At 50.8% G+C, this 10,083-nt stretch overlaps 1 protein-coding gene across 1 annotated transcript; it reads right to left on the reverse strand.

Moving 5' to 3' along the window:
• Positions 1-5,691: 5,691 nt before the first annotated feature.
• On the reverse strand, positions 5,692-6,303 carry EI90DRAFT_3123382 (uncharacterized protein; the record flags this gene model as incomplete). The annotated part of the gene is made up of 1 exon (XM_039063609.1): positions 5,692-6,303. One exon carries the CDS (start codon positions 6,301-6,303, stop codon positions 5,692-5,694), a length of 612 nt encoding a protein of 203 aa, XP_038916365.1.
• Between the last annotated feature and the right edge of the window lie 3,780 nt (positions 6,304-10,083).

Raw genomic sequence — 10,083 nt, forward strand, 5'->3', positions numbered from 1 at the left:
AGGAAAAATAAGGAATGAGTGTATGGAGTGTTGGATAGTGATAGAATGAACATTGGGAGCGTCAGAGGGTATGTGGTATATGTTGGTGGCCAAATTCCGCAGAATCCGACTTTTTGCGGTACACGGAGTTGTCCCCACAACAACGTCGACACAGCAGCGAAGTAGCAGACCTGAGTGAGATCAGAATGTTCATCGAGCATGGGGTCTTCCCCATTGTCTTTCGTGCATCAGCTCCTTTTATTTTCGCATTCTTCTTTCTTTGTGCAACTTTCTCGCCTTTGCCTCGTTTACAGGTTTGATTTCAACCTTCGTACACAGATATTTACAGTTTTTTGAGGCATTTACAGGCGAGTCACCCAGTCGGGGTGCAGCTTTCACTGACTGGCATTTCAAAACCCTCTTTGTTGGGTTCTTCCCCTTCCACAGCACTCCCATTCTCAACAAGCTGGTCCTTGATCAGCTGGGTTATCACTGTGAAGGTCCTCTGGGGATAAGGACAAGGGTCGTGGGTCTCCTGGTTCTCTTATTGGCATGGGTTCATCAACCACGTGGATTCTTTGTGTGGCCGCCGAGGGGCAGTTGCGTGATGTGGCCTGGTTGCCCACAGCTGTAGCAGATGCCGTTTCGTGGGTTTCAGCGAGGTTGTCAGGCTCGGTCAAGGTCCATGGGCTGAGGGCTAGTCGACGAGGAAGATGGGCTCAGTGTCTGCATGTTGGGTGGGCACATCGTGTTCTGGTGAGTAACCACAGTACTGTTTCGTTGGGGTTGAGCCCGCATCTGGTGAGGGGATGCCCCAAAGGCACATCCTTGGCCCATCTGGGCTTGGAAGTGATCAAACCTTCTGTGCTGACTGTCCAGGAGCAGGGCCCATTGCTTCCACTCTTTGTTGGGAATGGGTGGGATCCATAGATTGACTCTCAAAGGTGATGGGTAATGGCTCGTTGGAACTTGTCAAACCTGGCATCTCTGAGCCTGGACACTGGTTTGTACAACTCAAAGAGCTGGATGACTGTCTTGACAGGGTTGGGCCCTTGTCTTATGTCCGACAGCTTCTGCATGTGGTCGCTGCTGGTTTGGGTCGGCGAACATGTCCTTCAACTCTTGGAGGAAGTTCTCAAGTGTTGGGATCGCAGCATTAGGGGAGAGGTATGCATTAATCTTCTGGGAGGCCCACAAGGCTGCCATCCCCTCTTTCATATGTGATAGGATGAACAGGATCTGTTGTTGATCATCAGGATACTCGGCATGGTGGAGCGACAGGTACAAGCAGCATTGTGCCAAGAAATCCTCTAGTTTTCTTGGTCACCATTAAAGGGCGATGGGGTAGCGACTTTGGGAGGCCTTGACATGGGGAGAGGAGGTGGTTGATTAACCTGAGCAGCCTGGGCACTGAGCAGCACTTGGACCAACTGGTGAGTTGTTGGATTTGCTCCTGAGCAGACATTGTGGTGTTTGATGCAGACTCAGGAAGAAGGTTGAAACTTTCTTCTGATGTCAGGGTACTGAGCTGCTCAGACTCTAAGTCGAGGATCCTGAGCCTTTGCTGGAGCTGAGGCCAAGGGGACAGGGTCAGTCTCAATGGGGAACCCGGCAAAGCAGATTGCGATAGGATTCCAGCTGAGCAGCGAGGGGAAGTGAGAGAAGAAAGTTATCTTCCTCACTCGCTACCCAGGGAATGATAAAGTCAGTATGCCTGGCAAAGCAGGGCCGCTCTACAGAAGGAAAATATAACAAATGTCTGTGCCAGTCCAGGATGATGATCAGGCTGTGCGGGTAATGCTGGTCTGGGGCAAGTGTGTCATCAGTTGTGTGTAAGCAGTCCGGGCTTAACTGGGCTGTACTCTGACAGGAGGGAGGTGGAAGATCTGGGATATGACACTTACCCACAGTAGGCAAGTGTATCTTACTTGCCTTCTATCTATTCACTTTCCTACCCACACATTGTGCAGTGCCCTGACACAGAGTGGGCAGTAAAAAAACAGAAGGGCCATACACTGCATCTGGAGCAGCAATGGCTGCAATGGAGGCCATTCTCAACTAAATTCACCTGAGCCTTCTAATGTTGATATACTCTTGCAAAATCTCATAACATGTGAAAAATTTTGCTCAAAAAATTGTCTGGGGCTAAAAAAAAAAAGAGAGAAAAATTGTCAGGGCACACCCACCTGACCCAGCTCCACCCACCCTGACCTGGTATCCCGCTCACCTCTACTGTTAGAACTTGTGGATTCAGACGACTCCGGAGTGGAATCGGAGACTTAGTGTGGAAGGACCTCAGCCTCAGCGACTCAGGCGGAGCGCTGGGCCATTGCTGGTTGTCCTGGGGGTCCCTAATTTCGGATCTAGCAGAGGGAAAGTCTCTTGGGGGGAATTCAGGTCGATTTCGGACTGAGGTTACAAGTTACTAGGTACATTGTATATAAGGAGGGGTCTGGAATCAAAGGAACAAGGGTAGGACGAAAGGAGACAAAGGGAGATGGAAAGAGGAACAACACCGAGGGTCAAGTGTTTGACTCAATGGTGTTTCTCAAAGGAGGAATGAAGGGCCAAGGCCCAAGGAGGAAGGAAGGAGGATGGGAGTGGGGAATGGCCAGCTGACTGAATAGAAAGGAAGCAGCAGCCCAAATAGGAATGAGGGAGTATAGCGGAATTGAATGGAGCAATGCAATAGTTGCAAGGTCCGACATAAGTCCGGAAAGTCCGAACTCAGAAGTTAAACTCCGGAATATTGGCAAAGGCAATTAAATGGAATGAGCTAACCAATACAATGGGTATAAGCGGAGGTGGGGTCAAAGTCCGAGGTCGGAGCTAAGACTGGAGGTTCCGGAGATGGAGATGCAAACAGGATTCCGGAGCGGAGGTCGGAGTCAGGAGCATAGGTGTTGTGTACTCGTCTGGAAGGTGTCGAGGTTGGGGTCGGACCCGGAATGTTCCGGAGTCGGACCGAAGGTGGTGTTGGAGCCGGAGGTGGGATAACCTCTTGGGAGTCGGCAAGGAGAAGGTGATGGAAGGGAAGTAGGGCTCTGGAGTTGGTTTCGGAGTTCCAGGAGCCCGGAGCAGAGGTGGATTGTATGGATATGACATCTACCCCCACCCTTCATCATGTTTCCTCAACTCTTGTTCTTCTTTCTATCCTTTTGTTCTTTTATTCCTTCATTCTTCTTCTATCTTTATCTACATGGACGACCTTTCCTCATACCTATGTATTATTGACCCACCCGCAATGCGTGCCTGACACACCCAGCCCCGGACAACCCGGACGGCCTTGTGGTGCAACCCAGCATGCATGCGTGCAGCACATGCCCTCGGTGTTAGAGATGGGCGGAAACGGACGACTCCGGAGTGGAATCGGAGACTTAGCGTGGAGGGACCTTGGCCTCAGCGACTCAAGCAGAGCGCTGTGCCATTGCTGTTTGTCCATTTGGTCCTTAATTTCACAGTAGGTGAGCAGGAAGTCTCTTGGGGGCATTTCAGGTCGATTTCGGACTGAAACCAGACGAGTATGTACAAGCGCTGATATATATATAAGGAAGGGGCAAAAGCACAAGGAGAACAAAGGGTGACCGAATTGGAACGAAGAGATCCGAACGGGAACAAAGGGTTAGAGGGAGCGGAGCGGTACCGAAGGTCATAGGGCAAGACCTGTGATACATCCGAAAGGAGGTAGAGTGGGCGAGGCCCAGAGGGGCAGGAGGATGAGGGGAAGTGGGGTGATGACTAACTGGCTAGAATAGAAAGAAGCAGTAGTCCAAATAGGGATGAGGGGGAATTGCGAGAAATACATTACAAACGGCGAGAGTGCCGGAGGCGTCCGCGAAGCTCGGGGGTTGCGGAGCTTACGGAGGTTACGGAGGCGGGGTTGGAAGTCCGAGGAATATTGGCAATGGTGTTCACGTAGTATGAGGTCACCAATGCAATGGACTAAGACCGAGGTGGAGTCAAAGTCCGAGGTATGGACTATGACAGAGGCTCGGAGTAAGGTACGAACAGTGTCCGAGTGTGAAGTACGGAACAGCAGTGGATGGTCGTAACTTGGCGGAAGGGTGGCGGAGGAGTGACGGAGGAAGGAGAGAGGGGACAGGTAAGGAAGAGTAGTCAGGTCCGAAGGTGGATATCGGAACGGACGGAGAAAGCGTAGGGGATGACGGGAGGGTGGAGGTGTGGTGAGGGGGAGCGGAGTTGTAGGAAGGGTGGCGAGTAGGGCGATGTTCGGTCCGAGATGAGTATCGGAACGGACGGAGAAGGGGTTGGAGAGGTAAGAGGAGGGGTGTGTTGCCAAGACCGAAGGTGAGTATCGGAAAGGCAGCGGTAGGTTATGACTCCGGAGGTGAAGAGGGTGGTGTCCGGAAGTCGGGTCGGGGTCGGGTATGCACGGATATGACACTCGGGATCCCCCATGGGGACACCTGGATGACTGTGGCTGTATGCAGGGTGACGTGGCAAACCTCATGTGACCCAAGCCGCATGTACATAAAGGTACCTGGGGTGGGAACCAAAGAAGTAACCTTCTTCTCACAGTTCCCACTTCAGGTAAGTAGCATAGCCTCCCCTTTTAATAACAACTCACAGTCCCCACTTCAGTCTGAGTGGCCAGGGACCATCGTCCTGGACCGGGCTTGCCAGTATGCACACCTGCTCCACACCCCACGACGGCCTCAGTGCTGGGCATTACCTCGGGCCGCCTCGATGTCAGGGCACACACCCTGACTAGCCCGGACCCGGACCCGCATCCGGACCCGCTTCCACCCGCTGTGCTTCCCACATGCGTGCACGCTCCGCACACCGCATGCTCCGGGCCCGGTTCCTACTCCTTCATGTGACTTCCGGGTATCCCCGGAAGTTTTCCTGATATGGTGGCCACTGTGGGAAGATGAGAAGTTAGCTTCCTTCTCATCTTCTTACCCACAGTAGGCAAGTTGTATCTTACTTGCCTTCCTATCTATTACATCTTCTTACCCACAGTAGATTGTGCCCTGGATAGGGCTGGCCAGACCTGAGGCTGTGGGCCATAGGGGAGGGTCATGGGGACCTGGGAGTCGTCCCCTGACACTCGACCCCGGACATGTCCCTGACAGCTGGCACTTAACTGCAGCTGAAAACCCATCAATCAGGTGTGAAGACGACTCTGAGCATGTCATCTGTCTCTTTCCAGTCTCTGGAAAGGAAGAGGAACAAGTCTGTGCTGGTAGCACAGACAGGATTAGGGAAAAGTGACCACTGGATTTCAGGGTGGCAAGGTGTACTGAAAGAGAAGGAAGGTGGGAAGGGAGATGGATTGGGAAGGAGGGAACAGGAGTGGGAAGGCTGTGGGTGTCCCAAGGGGGCATAGCAATGAGGTCCGGGAGTGGCACTGGAGAGTCTTCTCCAGCCACTAATTCCTCGAAGTCACTGAGGGGACTTGCCCTGGGCTTCACAGGGAATGAGTTAGTGTGCATTAGGAAATAGGTAATTACACTTGCCTTCACAGGGAATGAGTTGAGAAGAAGGGTAACCTTCTCAACCCCCTGTGAGGCCGCTACAAAAGGAGCCTGGGAACTGTGCAGTTGTCGGGTCTTTCCCGAGTTTCCATATTAGGTACCGTGGGAAGATTCTGGGCAAGCAGCTCGCCCAGAATGTTCCCACAGTTGTGGCTGTGCTGGTTTCTGGGCAAGTTGCTTGCCCAGAACATCCCCACAGGTTCACGAACCGGTATCATTGTGGAACAGTGGGGGAAAAATGGGGGAAAATGGGGGAAGGGTGGTTAGGAGGGGGAAAGGGTGTCTGAGGGTGTGTGGGGTCGAGGGCTGTGCCCTGACAGTGGGGATGCACGGTCTTGGAAATCCTTTGCCTTCCAGCAAGGTGTTTGCATGCAATAAGCACCATTCTTCTGAAGCCATAGTGCTCCAGAAAATGCAGTTCCAGCTCTTCTTCCACAAGCCAAAGAGCCCATTCAAACTTTTGCTTGAACGTCTTTTCCAAATAGTTCTCTAAGCCTGGGGCATAGAGTGGGCATGTGAGTGTGTGGAGTCGGGAAGCAACTCCATGGAGTTCTGCCAGGCAGTCTGATTCCACTCTCTGGAACATAAAGTCGCATGCATATGCATGCATGTCAACCTGATCAGGGCTCAGATGCCACTGAATGTACCTCTGGATGAGGTCAACATCAGCCTCAGCACCAGGGGTGTTGAGTGGGAGTGTTGCGACTTTCAGAATGATAGTCAGCACATAGTTGAGGATATCATCCTCATCATACACTGACCTATCAAGGGAGTCAGGGTTTCCCAGATCCTGAGATTGGGAGGGTTTGCCTCTACTCTGAGGCATAGTTGAGTGTGCATCTAGGAATGGCACACACGTGATTTGCATGTGAGAACTAAGCGCAAATGCACATTGTCAGGGTAGACAATGCATGTGGGACACAGTAGGGTTCCGTCACCAATCGCGGTGCTGAGATTGTAAAAGGAAACAAGCTTAAAAAAGTGAAGGGTTGCTTACTTATTTGGGGACGGTAACATTCCGTTCCCCCGTTCACCTCAGGCCTCAGTTAGTCTGTCTAAACATAAGCTTTAATGAACTGTATATTCAATGGGGTAGAGGTAAAAGGCTACCGGGCCTTTACAACTACTCCGAGGTATATATATGTAAATTACATATCTCGGCACAAATAAATAAAGAAATAATAGCATCACTATAATGGGAATTATAGCGATGCAACATAATGATATCACTATAATCGGAATTATAGTGAAGTAAGGTTAATCCCTTACAGAAAGGTTGCTTACTTATTTGGGGACCATAATGTTCTGTTCCCCTGTTTGCCTCAGGCCTCAGATAGTCCATCTAAATATAAGCTTGAGTGGGCTGTATATTCAATGGGGTAGAGGTAAAAGGCTGCCGGGCCTTTACAACTACAGTTGTGGACAGGCAAATTTTAAAGATAAAAGGCTATGATGCATAAGATTCTCAGACTTGTACAAGAGTTCTAGAATTGAATTGTACCTATGATGCATAAGATTATGTGTTACAAAAATGGGGCCGGAGGCACCCATTTTTGTCTGTCCTGGCACAGGAATAGGGAAGGGGGTTGGACATAAGGGTTTACAGGTGGTTTCACAGATGGTTTAACATGTTATTGAACAGGTAGTGTGGCAGCAGGTTTTCATTGATTATTGATTGGTCAAACTCAATTACAATACAAATCATGTGATACAGAACCCATAAGAGTCTAAAATGGGAAATTCCCATTTCCATAACATTCTGTGTCAACATGTACATAGTTAGAAAGATGTCTATAATAATAAAGCTATAGCTCTCACCTCAGACTCATACAAGAGTTTGAGGGGGAGGATCTACAGAGAGAGCCCTCTTTATATGTGAGCCACATCTCTGACATGTCTCACCACATAAAGAGTGCACAGAGAGCAAACAGAGACTGAGACAAGACCCTCAAAACTCATTCCACCATCAGTGGTGAGTTATTGATCATGTCTCAGTGTTTGTAGCGACCCCCAAAAAAAAAAATCAAATCCCATGTTACTCAGATGCTGGGACTAGTTGTTGAAATCCCAACAGCAAATACATTAAAGTTTCCAGACTGGAATTTTTCATCACAATAAGCTCAATTTTGAGGGAAACAAATTCTTATTGGGTGTAGCTACCCAAAAATGGTGTTTTGGGATTTTTGTCAGGGATGCATCCAGGGTGGAGGGGGCCTGGATGTACTGTACTGGCATGACCAACAACCGGTAATGCATAACGCTGGCCCGCCGGTCCAGTTCAAATGTAAAATTGTGACGTGTAACGCGAGGCAGCCAGTCGGCTGTCCAGTGTAACGCAGATTCACGGATTTTGTGGTGGCTGTGCTGATGTAATTCAATTTTCCTTTTTTGTATTGTATATACATTCAAAAATGTGAATAGCAAAATTCAGCCAACTCCGAAGCCATCATGAACACGTGCTTGAAATTTTTTGTCATTTACAGTAAATTTCATAACACGTTGCCAAATGTGTGTCAGTATAATATGCCTTCTAAGATGAATAAATTAGGCCAACCCCGCTGCACCGCAGCTAAGGTAAGACCCGATCTCGTTAAAAAAACAATCAAAAAACCAACCTGTATCACATGTGAATCCGGTCGGGTGTAATGCATAACGCAGGGTTGCCGGTTGGTGGTTTTCCGAAACTTTTTCCCACACCTCCACATGACCCGGTTGTTGGTTGTGCCAGTACAGTAGTGCCCAGCAGAGGGACCCTCTTGGGGTGCAAAGTGGGCATGCGTGCTGGTGGGCCTGATGCAGGACAGCAGTCCCTGGCCACTTAGACTGAAGTGGAAAAGGTAAGAAGAAGGTTACTTCTTCGGTTCCCACTTCAGGTACATTTATGTGCATGTGGCTCATGATGGGTGCCACATCATCCTTGGAGACAGCCACAGCCATCCAGGTGTCCCCATGGGGGATCCCAAGAGCATCCGCTGCAGGCATGCATGCTAGGCACAGCGGGGAGCCATCTGGGGTGTCTGGGCTGGATGGGTCAATAGTACATTGATGCAAGGGAAAGTGGTCCATGTAAATAGAAGGATTAAACAGGAAGAGAATGATGGGAAGAATGAAATAAAGAAAAGGGAAGAAAGGGAGAAAAGAAAGAAAGAAAGAGGGTGTCAGGGACACGTCCAGGGTCGAGGCAGCCCGAGGGTAATGCCTGGCACTGAGGCCGTCGCGGGGTGTGGAGCGGGCGTGCATACTGGCAAGCCCGGTCCAGGATGATGGTCCCTGGCCACTCAGACTGAAGTGGGAACTGTGAGTTGTTATTAAAAGGGGAGGCTATGCTACTTACCTGAAGTGGGAACTGTGAGAAGAAGGTTACTTCTTTGGTTCCCACCCCAGGTACCTTTATGTACATGCAGCTTGGGTCACATGAGGTTTGCCACGTCACCCCACATACAGCCGCAGTCATCGGGTGTCCCCATGGGGGATCCCGAGGGCATGTGCTGCACACGCACGTGCTGGGTTGCACTGTGAGGCCGTCCAGGTCATCCGGGGCTGGGTGTGTCATGCGCGCATTGCGGGTGGGTCAATAATACATAGGTATGAGGAAAGGTCGTCCATGTAGATAAAGATAGAAGAAAGAACGAAGGAATAAAAGAACAAAAGGATAGAAAGAAGAACAAGAGTTGAGGAAACGTGATGAAGGGTGGGGGTAGAGGTGAGTGGGATACCAGGTCAGGGCGGGTGGAGCCGGGTCAGGCAGGTGTGCCCTGACATCACCCCCTCCTTAAGCCGCTTCGCCTCGAAGCAGCCAGGGGGTTCGTTCTCTCCCTTCCTGGGGCGTGGGGGTGTGTTTGGTGGAACTCCTCTATCTGGTCAGGGGCATGGATTAGTTGGTCTCGGGGGAGCCATTCATTCCCTGAGTTCGGCCAACCCACGAACTTTACTAAATACCAGAGCTTCCAGCGTAACCACTTAGAGTCCAGTATTTTCTCTACTTCATATTCCTCCTGTCCATCTACGAGTTCTGGGCCCAGGCGGGGGTCGGGGGGTCGTTCTGCAATCTCGTCTGGGTGGTAGGGTCTTACATTCGTCACAGATACGACTGAGTGTATTCCCTTTTGCCGTGCGGTGAGCTGGAGCTTGACAGCAGCCGGGGAGACGATTTTGATGACTTTGAAGGGGCCTAGCCACTTATGGTCTAGCTTCTTGGTCGGGCGGTCAGTCGTATAGTTTTGGGTGCTGAGCTAGACTCGGTTGCCTTCCTGGTACTTGGGGGCTGTCTCTCGACCCCGGTCATAGTAGCGGGCCATCTCGTCCACTGCATGCTCCAGGGCTGCCTTCGCCTCTTCCTGCATCTTCATCATCCTGGACAAGAAGGCATCGGCAGCTTCTACCTCGGATGTACGTGTGGGCTCTGTCCCCATCCTGGGATGCTGCCCGGTGTCAAGCTCGAAGGGGGTTTGACAGGTGGATGAGTGGACGCGGTTGTTGTAGGCGAATTCTGCCAGTGGGAGCCAGTCTGCCCAGTCATCCTGGCGGTGGTTGACGAACACCCGGAGATAGGCTTCGATTTCCTGGTTAACCCGCTCTGTCTGTCCGTCAGTCTGGGGGTGATAGG

Source organism: Cantharellus anzutake (genome assembly GCF_015039405.1).
Source record: "Cantharellus anzutake strain C23 chromosome Unknown EI90scaffold_22, whole genome shotgun sequence".
Lineage (NCBI taxonomy): Eukaryota > Fungi > Basidiomycota > Agaricomycetes > Cantharellales > Hydnaceae > Cantharellus > Cantharellus anzutake.